Here is a 21,892-nt window from a genome sequence, read left to right on the forward strand (position 1 = left end):
TGTAGAGCTCTTTATCCTATTGACAGTAGAAGCTTTCTAAAAAAGCTGAAAAATATGTAGAGCAGAGAAGGTACTAAACTGTCCTAATTTTTCTTATTACATATCTCTGTCTGTATTGAAACCATTTTCTAAAATTTTTCCAGGAGGCCACAACTCTCTAACCGTTATTTAGATGAGAGATTCAGAGAAGTATCCATTCTATTGAGGAATTGGCCTACCCAGACCTCCAAATCTCTAGTATCTGTCAATCATTATTGCAACCATGATTTATTGAAATCCACTTTTTGCAAGTATTGTCTTCTGATGCTTTCATAATTCTCACTTTTGCTGTTCACAGAGAGTGAAGAAGTGTACCAGCGCCAGGTGCTGTCTATTTCCTGTATCGTCTTTGGCCTAGTCGTAGTGGGCATGCTTTGTGCAGCGTTCTACTTCAAAACAAAGTAAGAGCCTTCAGCTAGCGTGTTTGTTACTTAGCTTCTGTCCTTTTTACAGCTTTATAAATCTTCAGTCTTCCCCCTCCTTTTGAAGCTGTTCTTATCTTCTCTGGACAGGTCAGAACAGTTCCTCAAGCCTATGCTAAGTCCAAAAAAAGAAAAAAGTAAACAGGAGTCATATGTGTTCATGTTCCTACTTTTTGATCTCAGGAAACAAAGGAAACAACTGTCCTTTACAGTTATTTTTAGACAATAATAATTTTGTGTCTCTTTTACTATCAGTGCAATCACTGACATCTTTTGAAAAGTTTAAACATACCATCTCCTTTTTGCATTTTGTTTCGAATCCCTGAGTGTCCCTTTTGTTTCTATATGCTGAGAAAAAATGTAAAATTCAAAATGCAGGAAGATACAAGTTCACTGCAGATATCTGTAACCTGTAGCTAATAGTTGTAAACTGCTGATGTAGTTGCATAATGAGTATCTGAAATGCACAAGCACATTGAACTATCCAAGTATGGTGGAATCATCTGTACTAAATTATTTTCAAGGGAAATACTTTCCACTCTGTTATTTATCTTCCCATCTGAACATTAGTTTATAATATTTATTGTTATGTGTGTAATTTGAGTTGCAAAAACTTCATAGCAATTACATGATGTGCTTGTCAGTGCCACCGTATCTATAAATATGTTCTGTATGGTTGTCATCCCTCATTCTTGTTCCAGCTGGAGCTAATGAGGGAACACATATCATTATAAATAGTACCTGCATGATGTTGGTCACAGTGGCTGCGCATCAAAAATGTGGAGGTTTGTCCTATTTAAAAGTCTGGAAGCTTATCTGAATCCCCCTCTTTAGAATTTATTTTAATGGTTAGAAAATCTGATGAGGGCTACGCTGCTTTTTTTTTTTTTTTTTTTTTTTTAATAAAAAGACAGACATTTGTATCAGGAAAAAAAGGAAATCTGAAAAGTCACCAGGCCTTTTCCCCCCTTTTTCTTCCCCTCAGACTTCAGGGGTAGGTTGTGCATGATTTGAGTGAAGATTTGAGTTGGTTCATCTTTCATTTAAACACTCCTACCTCTTATAATGTGGAATTTTGTTTAATTTTTCTTTGGACCTGGAGTATGACAGTGATGTTAGCTGGGAGGATGCTGTGGCAGGACAGTTCCTCTCTGCAAGCTCCTTGGTTGTAGTATAAATTGTGAGCAGAGACAGCCATTTTGCCACTGCATCAGAAATGTCATTATGCTCTTTAGATCTGCAGAAGAAAGAAAGAGAGAACAAGGTGTTCCTGTTCCTCCTGGAAAGGCTTGAGTTTTTTTTCTGATGAGGAGATATTCAGAAAAGGCAGAATGGGGTTGTCAGCTGGAAGAACCTGCAGGCAACAACTGAGCAGAGTGTGAATAAAATGTCCCTCTGTTACTCAGCTATACCCCTCTTGGTTTTGCACTGCTGTAGGGAGTGGTGGAGAGCTGGGTTGGAACAGCCTTTGATGAGGTGGTGGGGAGAGCTGTGTCTAAAAATAATGAGTAGAAATAACGCTTCAAAGATGAACTCACAGGACAATACTGCTTCATATCTCAGCAAGAGGTGGGAGTGTTGGGTTTGGTTCTTTCTCTGCATCATAAATATGATAGTTAAGATTTACTGGGAAGAGCTGAAGTGTGCTTATGCCAGATTCTGGGAACTGAAGTTTGAAAAGTAATGAGAAAATGAGCACCTCCAGTTCAGTCAAGATTTTATCAAATATATGAAACAGTAATGGTAAAACACTAATCAGTCCCTAACTCCCTGGCTGTGACGCCATCTGGTGAACTGTCTAAAAATTAAATAAGTGTCTGGACTGAGTTGTATAGAGGCCACATAAAACAATACCATAACTGTGACATCAGCCAGTGTCGTAAGGGTGTAAAAAACAACAAATATAAAGTACCTCAACCCTTGTGATGTTAGTTTTTAGTGAGCAGATTTTCAGGAGCTTCTTCTTCAGGCAGATCATGCTTAAGAGTTATCAAAGCATTCCTTCTGCATGGGGGATAATTCTTGAATTTAATTTGATGTATCAAAAATATAAAATATTGCTAACTGCTACAGAAACTCTGAATGGTGCACCCTTTAAGAAAAAGGTTTCCATGAAGACACTGACCCTGACTTTCTTCATCTGGCAATTATATAATATCTGCTGCTAGGAGTATACACTTCCCCATGCACCATTAAATTAAAAGTCCTTCTTTAAAATAAATTCAGTCTGGGGAAATTTAGAATTATAATTAAACCCTGTGCCCTTCCAATTATTCCTTTTAAGGTAATCAAGAAAGTATTGTAAGTGATAGCAACAGAGGGAGAGTACCGTAATATTCTGTTCTTTTATAAATGACTTTTATAAATGACTAGTACCTTTATTTCTGGCTGAAGTAACAATTCATTGCCAAGCATCTCTAAAGTAGAACACATAAGGCCCACTTGTTTTGAAAACAAAAATTATAAAATAAATATATTAATCAGTGAGTAAGTTTGAATTATTAATAGTTTCTAATTTTATAACTGTGCATCCAATAGTTTGGCAAAATGAATATGCATAAACCTAATATTAATGTTAGATTGCATGAACATAAAAGAAAATTAATTATTAGATTGTTTCTCTCAGTAAATTACCTTCAGGAATCTCAATTGTAGTGTTAAAGATTGCAGCAGTTAAACTGAATATTCCAGTTTACTTATGTGTGTTGATAGATGTAGAAACAACTCTAAACACAGGTTTTCTAAATCAATCCAAATTAGAGTTTGAAGAATTTGTAATTTCTGTTGTTATTTTCCTGATTAAATTCTAGTAACAGTTTACATATAGGAGAGATTCCCAAAGTCTGATGCCGAGATCCTGTTTCACTGTCATCATTTAGACTTTATATGAAGTCTTCTCTCAAAAACAGTTACTAAAAAGACTGAAGGTTCCATAACCATTATAGTGACAAACATGCGAGTGGCTGTCTTTCCAGTAGGACATACATACATATATATTATTATTTCCCCAGTGTATGCAATTTAGCTGGTCAGAAAATAATTATTCATACAAACTCTAGAGTTGCTTTTATGAATTTCACTTGGAATTTCATGAGAAACTAAAGAGTCCATTTTGACATTATACTAATTAAATTATTTAGTTTCATTGGTTTCAAATGTGAGTAGATATCAAAAAATATTTTTAAAATAGATGTTTCAGAATCAACTGACTAATTTATTTAATTTGGCACTATAATACTTCAGATTATATATCTAGTCAGATTATTCTGATAGGAACTTTACAAGTTGTTTTGGCTAAGGAAGAATTTTGCAAGTTTAGTAAGTTTTTGTGCTTGAGAAATTATTTCCTCACCTACCCATATTAATAAATCTTACTAATTATGAGCTCCTGGCTACGCTCAAAATATGCTACTCCTATTTGTAACATGCTTACAATGTAAATTCATACTTTTTCATTTGTCATACTGTTTCAAAATAGGATGTAAATAGAAAGCATAAGAGATATTGCAGAGTCCAAGATTTATTATAGTTTATGACCCATATTCAGGAAATGTGTAATAACAAATACCTACTTCTATGCAGGTGCTTACAGCTTTGTTGAATTTAAGCAAATGCTCAAATTGTGCTGTGCTGAGTCATAACTAATGGACCCAAAAGCAGAGGAAATCTCATAAATTTATTTTAATACAGCAAAAAACATATTATTAAAATTGAATAGCTGAACTGTGATACTTCTCACTGCTTTCTTTCATATTGAGGGAGCTTCTCCTTTCTCACAGTTTCCTCCCTTGACCACTTAATTCACTGTCTTGCACTAGACACAGACTCCACTGAAAGAAGTTAAAATGATTTTTCTACTTTAGTCGGTATCAAAGTCATTGGCCTGAGTCAAGTAAGATGCTATCAAATTTGATGATGTCTCAAGGCTTTCAGCAGCAAATTCATCAAGTTTTCAAAATGTTGCTGTAGCTTCTTCGCTAAAATTTCAAGTTTTAGTATAGAAAGACTATATTTCCTTTATTTCTCACTGACACTTCCCTGAAATCACTTCCTTCTGAAATCTGGCTCTGTATCAGTTGCTGTCCAAAAGCTGCTGGTGGCATAACAAAGTGCTGCTGGTGGGTCCTTGACCTTCCTGGGCAGTTTCCAGGGCCTTCATATGTTCGCTGCTGGAGATGCATCTGCTGGGGAGAAAAAGGAAGAAGAGAAGGAGGGAAGGAATTAAAACAGTATTGTGGAATTATTTCTCATGATCATTTAAAACTGATAGTCTCAGACAATGTAGCTTATCAAAAGAATGTAGACTGATAAAAGACCTTAAATATATTTTGCTAACATCTTTTGCCCAGCCAAGATATCTGTTTGCAGAAGATTAAAAAAATATATTCAAAATAAAGTTTGCTGCCTCATGTCCTCAATCATGTACAGAACTTTAAAACTCAGTTGATTAATGTAGTGTGGCAGAAACAGAAAGCTTTTATTAATGGTGTGATTATCTCCTGAATATTGCAAGTGATTCATCTAGTAGTATTCCTAGCTCTGACATAGTGGATCATAGTATAATACATCAAAAACACAGCCTCAGATACTGTACTGATTTTTTTTTTTCCAGGTTTAAACATTTAAACAAAAGCTGGTCTATACAAGATACTGGGTTATATGTGAAGTCTAATCAGCTAGCAGAAATCTTTGATTCTTCAACACTTTTTATAGCCATCAGGGACTAATGCGTGCTGTATTTACCCAAAAAATCTTTGTTCCAAATCAGAGCAAAATGCTTTTTTTAATATTTAGGCCTACTTGCAAGCTATTGTTAAGTATGTAATAGATGATCTTACAAAATACTTCACTAAAACAACTAGCATGCTATTAGAGTCATTTGAGAATAGAAGATATTTTAAATAGAAGAGCTCTTTTTTCCTTTCTTAAGCGTTGACACAAAATGACCACTGCTTTGAAATATTAGGCACTAGTGAATTAGCTCAGCTGATTAATGCAATACGGTGAAGTTTTGAACAAGCGGAACCATGGCTATAAAAATATCATGGCTATAGTAGCAGATAAAACTAGCTCTTTCTTACATGAATTTTATTTTTCTCTGCAGGAAACAAACAAAGCAAATTCATGAACAGCTGAAAGAAACGCAGAATAGGAAAACCTACAGCCTAAATGCTTCCAGCATGATGGCAAAGTCAGAGTGTATGGCACAAAGCCGAGTCCAGCTGCAAAATGTAAGTAATCCTGTCAGCTACACCACTTAATAGCCTGGCTGCGTTCCTGCTGCTGATGGCAGCACATCGCCATCTTGCCATTAACATCTGAGCAATGGGAACAAGAATTCTCACCTCTTTCATAAAATGTTTTCTATCACGCCTGTTAATGGAAAACACCGAGCAGAGATTTTTTTTCTGAAGTTATTTCAATGGATTCTGGTACATTTTGTTCATGTAACAGACCTTGCTGAGCCCCTTAGCTCTGCATCCACCAGGGGAAATTACTGTTATAGTTTCCGACAATATCTGAACTGATATGTGTGGTTTATAGATGAAGTGGGGGTCCTTGATCTTAAGTGATTTCAGGTCTTCCAATACTTAATGAATCTGCAAGAAAGAACGTAGAGATTTATCACAGTTAATTCAGAGGAAATTCAAAATCTAGAACTAAATTTACATATGTAAACTGGTGCCCAAGGGAACATTGTGCAGATGGTCTTATGTTACTGGGTCTTGAGTTAAAGGAATTTTTGATACCAGAAAGAGATTAGTTTGTTCAAACTTAATTTGAAATTAATTTATTCTTTTTCTGTATATAGTTATATGTAAGTTAATACAATTCCCCCAATCATGAAATAAAGTGTATTTGAAGTATGGAACTTGAAGATGACCAATTTATTTAGCCCTGGATGCAAGGTATTTTCCAGTTCATGTTACTCCCTTCCCCTGGTCATACACATTTAGTGCTGTCTTATTTTGAACACAGTCTTTGGAACCAATGAGAGGGATCCCAGTAGCAATATAATCATAAAATCATAAAATATGTATCGAAGGCTTTCTAAATGTTTAACTCTTTAAATAAATAAACAAACAAACAAACAAAGATATATATATATATATATATATATATTAGCTTTGCTTAAACGGTTGACTGCCTTATTTGCCAGAGTCCATCAAAATAATGAGAGTTTAGCAAAAGTGAGCACTCATGCCCACAGATGTCTCAACTCCTGGTTTACATCTAATTAGTGTGGAAATAAGTGTAGAAGTGTAAGCCCTTTTAACCAACTCAGACTAAGCAGAGCCTCTATGCTATGATGGAAGCATTGTCAGAGCATTACTTATGTTCACTAAAAGTTTTGTTTTATGGCAGTCATGATATGTTTTGTAGTTCATGAAAAATATGCTCCACTAAATTGACATGATCACAGTTCAGGGAACCTTGTACAATTCTTTGTTTCACTTTCAGTTCATTCTGTCATATATTACTTTTAGCCCCTAAAAAAAGCTGTTGGGATTGTTGTTGGGTTGTAATGATGATAACAAAAGGTAAAGTAAAGAGCTTTTGTGATCCTTTTGTTCTAACACATAAATTAGTCTTGGTTAATGCTAAGAATATGTTCTTTGCCTTTTTCTCTCCATAATTCAGTGCAATATTTTGTCAACCCATCATCATGATGAACTATTTGATGCCTTCTGAGCAGCTGACAAACACATCAACAGCTTTATTTAAGTCTTTTTTCTTTTACAATAACAATAACCACAATGGATGAAGTAAGTTTGTAGATTCCAGATGTTAGAGATTGAAAAGCCTTGTTATTATTTATTACTTTGATCCAAATTTGCTTTTCAACTTTTAATAGTGTTCAGGCTAGCATTATCAGTGCTTGTAATTAACGCACTGTTTTCTTGTTCTTGTGGCTGCTTGCAAGGCAGCTGTTTTCTCCTTGACATTAATGCATTTTCCTTTTGGGAGCAAAGATACTAAGGAAGAAAAACGGAATGACCTTGTGCAGGATGTAGCATAACAGTGCAGGCAAATAATGGTTTCTATTGTTAGCATGATTTTAGTGCAGGAATACATGTAGGAAGTCCATGAAATATTTACAAAACTTGGCTGATGAGGGGGAAGGGCAAAGTGTATAGCGAAGCAGCAGAAATTTGAAATGGTATTTGGTAGAAATGGCTGCACAGGTTCCCATCAGAGACCAGGGATCTGCCCGGCACGTGTCTGCTGGGTGGGACGGGGACAGGGAGCAGTGTGGGGAGGAGAAACCGGGCTGCTTGCTCCTGTGGCTGCGCTGTGCCTGCCTGCCGGTCCCTGCCTGGGTGTCACCTCCCTGCAACTCCCTTCTGCAGCTCCCACCACATGGATATGGGGAGAGATCTTAGTTATCTTCATTTCCAGGAAAGAATATAAATTAAGGTGGTTATTTTCTGAAGACTAGTCCTCCAGACTGGGGTTTTGGTTTATGCAGTCCTGGAAGTGTTTTTCTACTCCATGTGCTCCTCTCACGCGGGAAATCTGTCTTGCTTGTATGCCACTGTTCTCTCTCTAAAAGATTCTCCCACATTTTTCTCCTGCCTATTCAAAATGGACCTGACGATGCTCTCAGGTTTTTCACTCTGCTTTTTCTTCTTCTGTAGTGAAGAATCTGGTATTGTAGCCCTGAGAATAGTTGCAGAAGGTTCCTTCTTCTTGATGACTATTCTAATAATGTCTATTCTGAAAGAGCCATCACATTTAGACTCAGAGGTTGCTACAGTTGGTGATGGATGCATAGATCTTTCCAAATGCTGTTCTGCTCTAGAAAGAGGTTTTGCCCAAGACTAAGGGTATAGCAGATAGGGTTTCAAATAGTTTCTGACTTTAAAGAGCTTGATCAGTCTCAGTGAAGTACTTTTTCTCCTCATCATTCCTTTTTTCTCATTTTAGCCTTGACTGGATTTTCAAAGCCAACTTTGAACTTTTAAAAAATTAAAGACGCCATGTAAATGTATCAAAATTTATGTTAACAGAAAATCCCACACATTTCATTTTTGAACCAAATATTCATTACAAATTTGCATTTTATTCGAGCCTAACTCATTATACTTGCAGCTGTTTGCATTACTGCAGAAGGAAAAGGACTTCAGACCTTGATCCCCATGATATACCATTTCCATGCCAATTCAATCTTCTTTACAGTACTGTGATTATGAAAACCATATACAAGTTTAAAAGCTCTGAATGCTTTTAAACTACTCTCCATTTGCATCAGAATTTTTCTGCTGCATCCTGCACTATGGATGCATTCTATTTCAAAAGGCAGGGTTTAAACAAAGGATTTAAAGTGTTGGACCTTCCCTCAAGTTCATTAAACATCCATATGGCAGGATTGCCCTTTCAGATGGGGATATTCAAGTTAAGTGACAAGATATTCAGAAATACATGGAGCTGGCAAATTGAAAAATGTAGGCTTTTTAGAACTCCATTTCAAAAGCTGCACTCTTTGGGGGTTTTGCTCTCTCTGGTCAGGGGGACAAGCAAAAGTGAAGAAGAATGGCCACATCCCAGCATCATATGTGTCAGGCACTGCAGTTAGGAATTGTAGAGCCTTCAGTGTTAGATCTGTTAGATAGTCCCTCCTACAATGATTTATACTCCTTCTCATTGTTCTTATTTTGAAAGCATTCCCAGAAAGCCTCTGAAGAGCTGAAAACATAAAGGTAAATGTCTGCAGCAATTGTACTTGAAGAACTCTGGTAAATACTAGCCAGTTAAATTGTTTCTTCAGATTTTTGGATCCTTTAAAAAATATTCTAAATGGATGATGTCAGCATACAGCAGTGTAATGAAGTTGGGAAAGAACACGTCCATCTGGCATGCAGCAGAGAACAGATTTGCTGCAACAATCAGGGACTTAATCTAAGCTCCAGGTTGAGTGCAATGCCTCAGCAAAGTATGAAGTGAACTGCAGGTCGTGCCAGCTCTTAAAAATATAGTTATCCTTAGCTAAAAGAACTACTGCAAGTGCATTTGCATCAAACAGCTGGCATTGGGATACCACCCAAATAATGCAGTGTAAATATGAATTAAACAGAAGGTGTTTGTGGAGTTTGGGTCTGCTATTCCATCAATTATAAGCATCGGAAAATAGTCAAGAAAAGATGTAGCCCTTTCTAAAGCTATGCAACTGCTCTTTAACATAAACATGTGCAAACTCACCTCCCTTGGCAAGCCCTAAGGTTGCGGAAGAACACAAGGAGAGCTAAAATGTGGATGCCTCCCTGGCATTTGCTATAGTAGAAGGAATAAAGCTTTTTTTGTTTGTATTGACGATATTTTGAAATATCACACCCAAATGCATTACACCTCCTCTACCTCCTTCCTCTTAGATTAGCTTAGATTTTGTCAGGACAGCTGTGTTCTCTCTGAACTCCTGCTGCTCATAGCTGATAATTGTGTTCACCTATGCTGAGTTTATTTCTCTCGATATTGATTCTGTTACTTTCTTAGGGATACAAATTAGATGAAAAATACTGTATACTGTAAGCAGGATTTATAAATAACTGTTTGAACACAGCTGCCAGTATTTTTCCTGAATCTCCGTCAAGTCTACTGCTTTTCCCAAATATTCTGGCAGCAACAAACCTAATTTCTTGCTTGGTTTTCTAGCATCTTGTATTTAGATACTGATGCATTGGTAATCTCACTATAATTCTCCAGTCAGGAAGAGATAGATGTGTCAGTTTTTAATACGGGATCTTTGAGGTACACAGGAGATTCAGATTTATTTCATCTAATTCACAAATTTCATCTAATTCCCAAAGAGATTATATGATCTTCAAGAGATATTTAATGAGTGTGCTCCCCAAGACTGCAGCAAACAGTTCAATGTCCTCATAGACAAAAGGAAGTAAATCATCATTCTCAGCTGCCTCTCTTAGAAAGACAAGTGCTCTTGCACCCTCCTACACTGTGCAAGGGCCGAGAGGAGGTGGTGTGGTCCTCCTTCGGTTCTTCTGTAGTTTGCCAGCCTTCGTGAGTTGTAAGTCTTAATCATGATCCTGATTACTAGCTCTTTTTTCCACCTTGGCTACAGTGTTTCTTTAAATTCTCATTACTTGACAAATAGGTCATTTAAAAAAAAAAAAAAAAAAAAAAGGCAGCTGAAGCCCGGCTATTCCCTTAGTGATTCTGAAAGTTGTCGTGGTTGTTTAAAGTGGCCTTTTTCACCCCTGTGGATTTTCATACCTTCTCACATGGTACTAAGTGGATCTATTAATTCCCCATCACTTTCCCTCTGAGGAGGTTAAAGTGCTTTTCATGCTGTAGTGTGTGGTTTCACTTTTCGCTACACTTATTTCTAGTAACCTGAGATCACTAGCTCCAGGTTTCTGATATTCTTATAATGAGGAGAAAAAAATGCTCTTTTTGTGTCTTGTTGCTTTTTGTTGATAACAGTAGAAAATAAATTATTTTTAGTCACTGTGATAGAAATGCAATTAATATATGTTAAGCAACAGAGACACTTAAGTCTTTCAAAACATTGTGTAGTTTTGCCTGAGCCATTATGTGGTTTGTCAGCTAAGATAAAGAGCAAATTTCCTGTTTCTGTATCTCAGGACTTAGCTGCCAGAAGAGACAAACTTGAGTTTACTGGTCTCTGTCTAGAGCTAGTGTTGGCAACAAAATCTATAGAGCATACGGGATCAGCTGTAAAGACGTTAAATGTACCACCTGACATGTTTTTTGTGTAAGGTCAGCTCATCCAGTAAAATCATTGTCTCTTTACCTCCAAGAGGCACCCTCTCTGAATGCAATTTGAAGCTGGCCCCTCTGCTTTCTCAGTCCTTTTTGAAATGGGATCCCCACATCACCCCTCTTCCAGTGTCACATGTGTTTCTGGACCTTTTATTATTGCTGTTTTGGAAAAAATCATTGAGGAGGAAGAGCTAAGAAAAGCTGGTGGAAGGGATGGGTGTTTTGTTTTGTATAACACTAGGACAACAGTGTCAAGCTATTCTGTAGTGCTTGAGTGACATTTGCTATCCATGGATCCCACATTTTAGAATAAAGTATACAAGGCATGGAGCAGGGGAATTACATGCTCACGGTTGTATGGTAGGTCAGTAGCAGGGGCTGATTTCTGGTCACCTGGCCCAGGCTGCCTTTGCAGATTTGCTCAGCATTAACTAGCAGGGGGTGAAATTTTATTGTCAAAGAGTTGAGTAATTGTACATAACAGATTATTTTCTCCATGAAACCATGAAAAATTGAAAATGTGCAAAATGTCTTATTTTTAAATGCTATCATTAGTCTTTAATTTATTTAGCCATATGCATCAGTGTTTCTCAGTAATTGCTCAAACAAGCACAAATAATTAAGCAAGAAGACAATAAACCATAAATAATAATAATAATAATACAGATAAGCTTTCAGTGATGCTTTCTCCCCACTGAAACAGCCCTTTGAAAATGTTTCACAGCTTGTTCTCCAGCATGGCTGAGTATTCCCCAGATCACAACAGTCAGAGGGTTCCGCAGAGCTCAGCCGAAGCGAGAACTGAGCTGTGGAAGCAGCGGGATGTACTCACATGGTGTGAACTGTAAAGTTGTCATATGCAGGGGCAGGAGTTGAACTTGATGATCCTTGTGGGTCCCTTCCAACTCAGGACATTCTATGATTCTATTGGGCTACAGGTGGAGAGTGATCCTGTACCCTACCTCTGGGAGCACCAACTTGTACTGCTGTAAACTCCTCACAGAAATCTGAAGATATTTTTCTCCAGAGATAACCTCAGAGAATGGGTGTTAAGCTAAAGGAGAATAAATACAACTGTGTTTACATCTATTAAAATGTATGAATCATATGATATATCGAAATAAGCTCAATTACGTTGTTCAAATTCTCTGTATATTCACACTCTCAATTGAAATTGTGATTCACATTTTCATTGTAATTAATATTATGTCTGTTATAGTAAGCAGTAAGTGGTGCATCTGAAAATTGCATAAAATAAATGTTCAGATAGGGGAGGAAAAATATCCTTTGTAGGCTGTGCCTGAGTTGTGCTGGCAGTTGGACTTTTGCTATAGTTTGCTAGTTAGCATCAGAGCAGGTTCTGGGGGTCCTGACTTTCCTCAGTTGTGATGAGGAATTGCTTCAGTCTACATCCACCTTAAGCATGGATATTGTAAAATTTCTAATTACCATTCCTTATTCACTTCACGCTCATGGCCTTATAAGCCATTCAGACCTTCAGTTTTTTATCAGGAGCAAATACAAAAAAAAGGACAGAAATACCTGGGAGTAACCATCATTTACATTGCTCAAATTGATTTATTCAGGTCAGAAATCAAAGACAGTTTTATTTCTGCAGCTGGCAGGGTAACTATTAAAGTTTAAAACCTTCACAGACATGAGTATCTTAAAATCATACTTCTGTCTAAATATTTTATCTACAACATTTACAAGTGACAACTAAGATCATGATAACTGAAAGAAATGAGAGTGGAATATGTTTCTTATTATTATTTCAGTTGTGTTTACTTCATACATGAAGCAACATTTTGCATATTGTCACTTGTGTAGCTTTGATTTTGAAGTACATAAGCAGTGATTTTGGCTCTGTTTGTGTGGCAGTTTCACAGACCAGAAAGAGGCACAAGAGCACTGGAAAAAAAATAGAAGATCTGTTATTTTATCTATAGATATTAGTCATAAGAAGTCTGAATAGATGGACTAAAATTGCATGTAGCTCATTTTTAAAAGAGAGTAATCTTGTATGACTTATCTTTTTGATTTTGCTGAAGTCTGGGGAAATGTAGAAAAGGATAAGTGAGAATCAGAAAATAATTCTGGGTTTTTTAATGAGTTATTGGTGTTTTGTTAGACAACAAAATAATTATGAAAAATAATTGTACTTTGAAAGAAATCTTACTATCTTGCTACAAATGTTTATGCTATTGTATCATAATACGGCATTTTTACCACTGTGATATTATTATTATTATTATTATTATTATTATTATTATTATTATTATTATTATTATTATTATTATTATTATTATTATTATTATTAATCTTATTTCTACATTATTTAATCGTAGCAGCTTCCACAATACAAGTTTATCGTAAAGATAACATGGATATCTAGGTATCTAGTACTAAAAAAACAAACTCAATACAGAAAGAAATGGATTAAAGAAAAATAGAGCAATAAGTTTTAGTGCAGGTCATTGTAATGTGACATAAAAAAATCTGCAAAGTGCAGATTTTTCATAGCTGAGTGGAAATGTGGGTTAACCTCTCATATCTAAGATATATTGCACCATAGCCACTAACAACATTGATTCTTCTTCCAAGCCGAAATGCAACTTTTTCATACTTCATTTTTCTGGCTCCATTCGGGATCAAAGACATATTTTTTGCTGAAATTCCAGTGGAATCACAAAGCAAGAAGAAGAAAATCTGTTCTTGTTCATGGCCAGTGTCTGCTTTACAGACCTTTGTGTCTCACTATGTGCCCAGAGACTGCCCTACGCCTACAGCTGTCACAAGAAAAATTATGTTTACACTGTTGTTACTAGCACAGATACTCACAGGTCAAAAGTTTCAGACTTATTCAGAAGAGATGTCTGGCTCTATGGGTCGGATTCAAATATTTTTCTTGCTTACCCAGTGCTATGAATGCTGTTTCAGTTTGGTTTTCATAAGCACACATGCTGATAAAAGTAGTGTTTGACTGAAATCACCAAAAGACCCAAGAATGTGCTGACCATCCTCTGAGATATGTTTCATGATCTCAGTCTCTGCATGGACAGTCCAAAAACAGGCTTTTATTCAGAGAGATCAGTGTTCCCTCTCATGGGCAGATCAGTTAGTGATTTTGCTGCTAATGCAGATGTCAGCATTTTGATGTGGATAAGGTAATGGGGATAATGGGTACCAGTGCTTTCCGCTATGTAAACAACAGTGAATGAATGTATTACTTGTAATACCTATTTAAATTTAAAAATGCATTAGAGCACTTCTTAATGCACTCCAATATGAATTCTGATTGAATAGTATCAACAATGTCCTTTGCCTTTTGTGTATTAATTGATTTTATTCTCTCTGTCACAGTATTCAAAACCAGATAGGCATCCTGGGCCTGTTCTGGACAAAGTTATGGAGTCTAGTTTTTCAGGCCCTCAGTCTTTCCCAGAGGCCTTGTCTCCCGACAGAGGAACCCAGCCCATCAAGCAACACAGGTAAGCAAATGGCTGTCTGATGGGAGATGTGGCCAACTGCCAAGGGATGTCGCTGAAACGGGGATACATGTGCAGGGTTATTATGAGCTGTGACTAGGAGGGATGCTGAATGACATGGTACCACCAGAGCCTCAACCGACTCATTAAGCAGATGTCCAAGAGATTTCTTAGCTGCAGACATAAAAGGCAATAACAATGCTCCTCAACTTTATCTGCGTCTTGTGAAAGTCCTGGAGGAAGCATTAAAAGATACCACCAAAGCTGTAGATGCAGATCAGTGAATGAAACAACTGTAGTTTGAGAAACCATTAAAAACAAGACTTGTTCATTAAGTTAATGACTCATTTGCTGCAGACAGACATGCTTGCAAACTTCCAGCCTTTCTCACACTTTCTTACAACAGCTAATACTTCAAATTAATAACGACTTGTTTATGAACACATGGTGGCCTTTGAAAACTAGTTTTTAAAAAATTTGGATGGTTATTTCCAAGAGGAAAAAAAAGATATAAAAGTCACCCGTCATTGCATAGCGTTTGGATTAGAACTCTTCTTATGGCCTTTTTTGGATAAAAAAGAGTACAGATGCTTCATTATGGGACTAGAAACCAAACTCATGTCTGGTCTGAGCAATAGTGGTGCTGGAATGGCAGTGGTAATGTCTGTTCCAAAGCACAGAGAGAGAAAAAAAAGGATGAGAAAAATGAGTTCATAAAAAATTTTAGGTAGATAATCTGCACAGGAAGACTTATTAATTAAAAGGATTTTTTTTTAATTACTAAAAAAGTCTGGGGTTGCCTGAGGTTATGATATAGCTTCTGTAGTATTTTGTGCTTTTTCATTGCATTTCCCCAGTCAACTACATGTTCCTTCTTTTTTGAATTAATTATTAGATTAACCTACCAAAGTGCAGCATATGAGCCAGGAAGGGATATTTGGGTCCCATCTACTTTCACCTTACTTAAGCCTTTCATTTGGTATGAAAAAATAATGCCAACTATCACGTCAGATCCATTTCTCAGGGCTTATTCGTTATTACCCAGAGATTTTCAAAACATGCTTAATAATTTTACTGAACATAAATGAACTATGGAACTGCTGCCTAGAGTGTTTTCCACTGAAGTTCTGGGGGAAATTTATCTCCATTTAGTCAAAAGGTGAAGTTTAGAAAAGACACAGTGACATTTCCTTACCTTTAATAGCATGATTACAATATCCAAGCTTGAAATGTTTTAGGTGCTGTGCCGTGACTTTACCTGAGCTTAAAAATGTGGAAATAAAGACTGAAAATATTTCTTCTGTTTACGAATATCATTTAAAATAAAAGCTGAATTACTCTCTAGATTCCCTGTTTTCCATAGGGAAATTATAGAATAAGCCACACTGAATTTACAGTGAACCAATACAGTATCCCAGATTGCTTATCTTAACACCTTTGCACACAAAATCTCCCTTTTCCAGGAAAAACAAACAAAAACAAAAAAACAACAGTCATATTATTTGCAGATGTCAAGCACTGGACTATCTTAAGACTCTGCTTCAGAACTCTTATAAGATGTGAAATGACTAGCTTAGTTTATAAATTATTCTTTTTGTAGTTTTAAAACTTAAGATTTATTATACAAGGCCCTTACTTTGTAAAACATGCAACAGACTTGAACATTTAAGACTTAGAGGTCTGTCTTTAATTTATGCACCCTGTGACAGCTTCCTAATTTACTCGATTTCTCTAGTTTCTAAATAGTGTCCAGTGTGGCCAAATTGTCAAATGTGGCCAAAGGTGTAAACTTCTGTTTTTTACTGGAATACATTTTGTCCTAAACATCTCCAAACCCCACATGAGCCTGGAAAAATTACAGCAGCTCTGCAGGTTCTCTGGTTTATGCTGTTATTAAACTACATTATTGTTTTATTTCTGCTTGATACAGAATTATTTTGTCCTGTGCCCAGACCTGTTTTCGCTGCTGGTGTTTTCAAGGGCACTAATGATAGGTGATTATTTCTTCAGATCAGGAGCTGTTTCTAGTTCCTAAAACCAATACAATTTTGGCCTGGCAGTAAGAATGTCATGGTGGGGAATCATTTGAGGTTGCTGAAATTTGACTGACCAATATCACTTAGTTCATTCAGACTACTAGATAATAGCAATTTTCTGTCTCTACTGACCTCAGCTGCATTCAAAGAATTACTGCAGAGACTGAGCTGAAAATTTGAATATCCACCGAATCCTACTCCTAAAATACTTCACCTGCATTATGCACTGTTATTACAGTTGAAGAATTATGTATCATCTACTTGTATATGTAAAACAACTTTTAGTACTGCCAGAACTGTAAAATATACAATGTGCTCAAAGATTTGTCTTAGATTATCTGTCTTAATTTCTAACAGAGAGAAACAAATCAGAGTTTTTTTAATTATGGGATTGAGCTGTGATCCCTTTGAATAGCAGTTTGCTTGGTAATTAGTCATCCTGACTTTCATTCATTGATTCAGTCATCATTGATTTCAGAGAATACCATGCTGAAAGCCAAACACGGAGGCTTTCAGCCTAGAGCAATTGAATTGTCTTATAAAAATGCCAAAATAGGATAAACTTACTCTAAAGTTTAAAATAACTTGTGTTTGCATTTTTTATTAACTTTTAACACCATGGAAAACAGCGCAAAACCATTTTTTTAATTTAGTAAGCATTTTACTTTTTATGCTTCCAATAGAATTTATTCCGTTTAAATTAAAAGAAAGCAAATTAAAGCTATTCTGTAAATAAGGCTGTTGAATGTCAAAGAACAAGTATTGATAAACTAAAGCAACTAAGAATGTAAAAGCAGAGGAAACCTGAAAGGGGGAAAATATAAAGAATCTGATATTTTCCCAAGGAAATAACATAGCTTTCTGGAGAAATTTACTAAAAAGAATGCCTAAAGGAAGTGGGGTGGAGGGGAAGAAACAAACTATATCACAGAGGGCAAGAAGTCATGCTTGAAGTGAACATTTCCAGAAGACATTGAGAGTTAAGAATTAATGGTAATACTGAAGGCCAGTAATTGTTCTTGCTGTATAAAGGAGTACTATACAGGAAGAGGCAAAGCTGATGTTGGAACAGAGATAATATATTATATTGAGCAGCTAGGGCAATCCTGAATGAATGTATTTTTCAGTTAGGATGATTATTTGAGGACAAAGGTAGAATAGAAATAGAATTACGTGTATGAAAATAGACATTACTACAGTCAAAGTAGAAGTAAAATGCAGAAATTAAAGCCATCAGGTCAAGACGGTCCATTTAATCTTGATCAGAGAAGTCTGGAAGGAGAACTGGCTCATGAAATTTCAAGTCTGGTAGCAAAATCTATCAAAATGGGATCGTGCCATGTGATGATGGAATAGCACATGTCAAGTGTTTAGGAAGAGGAACAATTTATCAAAGGAACTGAAGACCTGTTATATTGAATTAGACAAGTCAAGGCTTTAGGACAAAAGTGGGGGAAACAGATTCACTGTGTAGTTGTTAAAAAAGGCTAAAAATTATCATGAGGTTTACCCGCAGCAGTTCCCGTGACACTACACTGATGACTTTCTTTGCATTTGGTGTAGATGAGCTAGATCTCTGCACAACCTCAGTCAGCAATTGATTTCTGGTCACATGTGTCTAATGCCTTTAATGGGAGATCCCATCTATAGTTCTAACTCTTTGTTAATGCTCTTCCTTTGTTAATGCTTTTCCTGTTCCTGTTGACAAAGTTACCTCTGAATGTGTTCATAATGTGATGTATAATCAATTTTGTTTAGTAATTAACTAAAAAGTAGTACAGGAGGATTTGCAAAGTTACTGTAAATTCACTGCAGGTTTTTTCCTCTTTATGAGCAGTGTTAAGGAAGATTCAAATGCAGTTAACTGTGCTTGGGAGTTGTGTATGTGCCTTGAGAAAAAGAATATTCCACTTGCTGAGACAGACTTTGTTTTTACTCAGTTGCTCAAACTAAAGAAAATTTTCATACAAAATAATTTGCAACAGTGAGTGCCAGGTTCTTAAGCAACTTTAGAGATGGTTGAACTGCTTTCATACTATTAATTCATGCTTTTTCATTGCATTTCCCCCTAGTTTATGCATTACTTGTAAACCAGTTCAAAGATATTCTGCATTTTGTTGTTCTGGAGTAATTGATTAAAAGATTTTAAAGACTTCTTTGCTACAGCTTTCCTTATTGGTCTGTTCTATTGAACAGCTCAGTTATGTGGGCTGAGTTCTTTTACCTAGTTAGACTGGAGTACAGGAAGGAAGAAACCATACTGATGGCAAAAGGAGAGTAAATTCCCTGAAGAAAACTGAAAGGCATTGTTTACGTCAGAGAGAGGAACACTTCACGTGAGCAACAGAGCAGAAGCCTGAGAGGGACTGTATTCACATTTTTGTAAGAAGAGTGTGTTGATGTTTACAGCCATTTTGTGAAAAAGAACTAACTTTTTAATGCTGGAGTTACTTTTTCATAGAATTTCTAACAAAAATTGTTACTATCTTGTCTTTGGTTCTTCAAGCAATGAAGAACCTGCTTGCAGCTGCACCATCTGTAAACGTTTCCTCGTCCATCTTAGTCAGTTTGTCTTGTCCATGACCACAAATTATTTTGTTCATTTTCCCCTCCGTTTATTCTGTAAGAAATGTCAAAAGCAGAAGAACCTCACATTAGCAACAAATCAGTTGCTTAAGCTCTGTCAGAGTTGGAGCCACTGCAGTTGCAGGAAGATGTTGGTATGTGCCAGATCCTTTTGGTCTAATCAGCCTTTACCAGCCTGTAGCATCCAGTGTTAGATGTAGCAACGAAAATTTCGCTGCAAGTTGAACGAAGTTCACATAGGGCATTTATATGCATCTTTGCTGCAGTTTATACTAATTATCTCAGGTTTACCTGAATGTGTTATAATTATGTCTATTACAAATGCAGAGCTTTTGAGATTTTACATGTGCCTGTTATTAGATGGGAGACCATGTGCTGCCATCCAACAAGGAAGAGGCATAAGAGCATTAAACCAAGCACAATCAAACACCACCTTTCTAGTTTCAAATATTTGCAACCATCCTAAAGTCTGTTAAGTTAATCAGTTTGTTGACTTTTCTAGTGCATTAATGAATATATTTCAATCAATAAAAACCCCTGAAATTCATTATCAATCATGAATTATTCATTCAGCTGCAATAATCTCAGACTCTCCTGAGCAGAAATTGTGAGTTGCTTTGTGATGTGGTAATGCTATTTTACAGAATATGAACTGGAAATTACAACTTGAACTCAGCCTTCAGAATTGGAAAGTTAGTATTCAAGTCCAACATTTTTAATTTTTTTTTTTAGAAAAGTGTTTCACAGCATCCTTAGTAGCCAAGGAAAAATCTATTTAAGGAAGCATCAGAAATCCTTGAGGGAGTGGTAAAGCTATGGGTTATTGATCTTTTCAATTTAAAAGCACCAGGAAAGTAAAAGTGTGGAAGAGAACAGAGCACAGACCATGATGGAACATTGCTGGCTTGAGCAGGATAGAGACTATTGAATTTTTCTTACGTTTTGACTTTGAGGAGAAAGTTCAGTTATAATGGAAATGTATGCTCTGAGAGAATTTGTCCAACATACTTGGTCCAAGGAAGAATTGCCTTGGGAGTAGATGTGGCCGTAACTATAAATAAATTTCTCACTAGGTATAAAATGCAGATTGCTTTTAAATCACATAATAATAGGAAAAGAGAAGCAAACTTATCAAAAGTCTTTTGCATAACTGAATTGTATCAGCAGCTGAAATTATTCGTGTAACCAAGAATAACGATTCTTAAAATGCATCTACAAAACCTATATTAAAATATCATTAAGGGTGTGACAGAATATCAGGTAATACACATTTCTGAGACCTAGGAGATGTCAAGAGAAATAGGAATAGCTGGAAAATTAATAGGCAGTCATTCTGTGCCATACTGTGACCTGTTGACAGTAGATATAGGTTATGTCTCACCTTAATTCTGTGTTCCTTTATTTTTGCATTAACAACAGCTGAATTTATGGTTAATATACCAGAACTATGTGGATTCTAGATATGTTCTAATTCCTTTGCAAAATGGGAAAAATCCAATCTCCTTCCAAAACACTTCAAAAACCTTGTTTACAAAAGCAATTTTCTGAAATAAGTAGAAAACTATTACTCGTTTATATTGTATTCAGTTTTGTATTATATATCATATAAAGAAACAACATGGTATTTATCTGTGTAGAAAGAAGAAAATAATGAATGTACATAACACAGGAATAAAACAATATAGAAAAAAATCTTGTTCAATAGGGAGAAAACTTGTGTCATAGGTATTTTCTTCAAGCTGCAGTTCATAAGCTTCACTAAGATTCTTCACTTATATTTTTTCCCAATTTAATCTTCTTGTATCAGGAAGCAGGACTCTGTAGGCTGATTGATGATACAGTAGGTTTTAAATCTAAGATCTAATTTTGAGCTCAGCTGTAGGTATGATGGAGATGTACTGTTTATTTATACTGTCTGAGGAGTCAACTCTGTATAGCAGGATTATGGTATTCAGCATGGAAAAAAAGAAGCATCCTTCAACAAGTACAAGAAAATATTTAATATACCAGGTAGTTATTTTCATTCCTAGAAGTGAGGCGATGTATTAAATACGGCATAAACAGCAGCTAACTATGGATTATTGTACTACATTTCTACAGAGAATTTCTACTGACGTCATAGACGGTCACAGCAAAGTTTATAGAAACGATAATCCATCTGTTATTAATCTTGAATCTTTACTTCATAGAAGTTTACTCTTCTGCTGTGATAATTTTTACTGTACTCTTGGTGTTATTCCTAGAAGTCTCTCTTCATGCTGCAGCCCAGGACAAAAAAGTGGGATGCTACATAGAAATGCCTTTCGGAGGACTCCTCCCTTGCCTCGGGGTAGGTTCAATGGAATTACAGGACCAGCATATCAGCAGCTAGAAGAATCAAGGATCACAGACCAGGACACAATACCTTGTCACGGGTAAGTAATAACATAACTGAAGTGAGCCAGTTTGTGAGCGGCTGCTGTTATGTGGTAACATACTTTGCCATTACAGTCCTTCTAACTTTATGGTAGTGTACTGTGGATCCAGGGTTTGTAGTACTGAGCAGAAGAACATTTTCAGTGTACTGGCTCTTTGAAGGTAA

At 36.2% G+C, this 21,892-nt stretch overlaps 1 protein-coding gene across 1 annotated transcript in view; it reads left to right on the forward strand.

Moving 5' to 3' along the window:
- The window catches only part of NRG3 (neuregulin 3), a gene marked incomplete at both ends in the record, with an annotated part of 401,478 nt that overhangs the window by 373,809 nt on the left and 5,777 nt on the right, over positions 1–21,892 (forward strand). Inside the window, 4 exons of the mRNA XM_082052925.1 lie at positions 338–440; positions 5,566–5,692; positions 14,565–14,692; positions 21,555–21,725. Coding sequence (XP_081909051.1) covers positions 338–440; positions 5,566–5,692; positions 14,565–14,692; positions 21,555–21,725 — 529 coding nt within the window. The remainder of the gene's footprint in view (positions 1–337; positions 441–5,565; positions 5,693–14,564; positions 14,693–21,554; positions 21,726–21,892) is intronic.

This window comes from Streptopelia decaocto (genome assembly GCF_964273445.1).
Source record: "Streptopelia decaocto genome assembly, chromosome: 5".
NCBI classification, from domain to species: Eukaryota; Metazoa; Chordata; class Aves; order Columbiformes; family Columbidae; genus Streptopelia; species Streptopelia decaocto.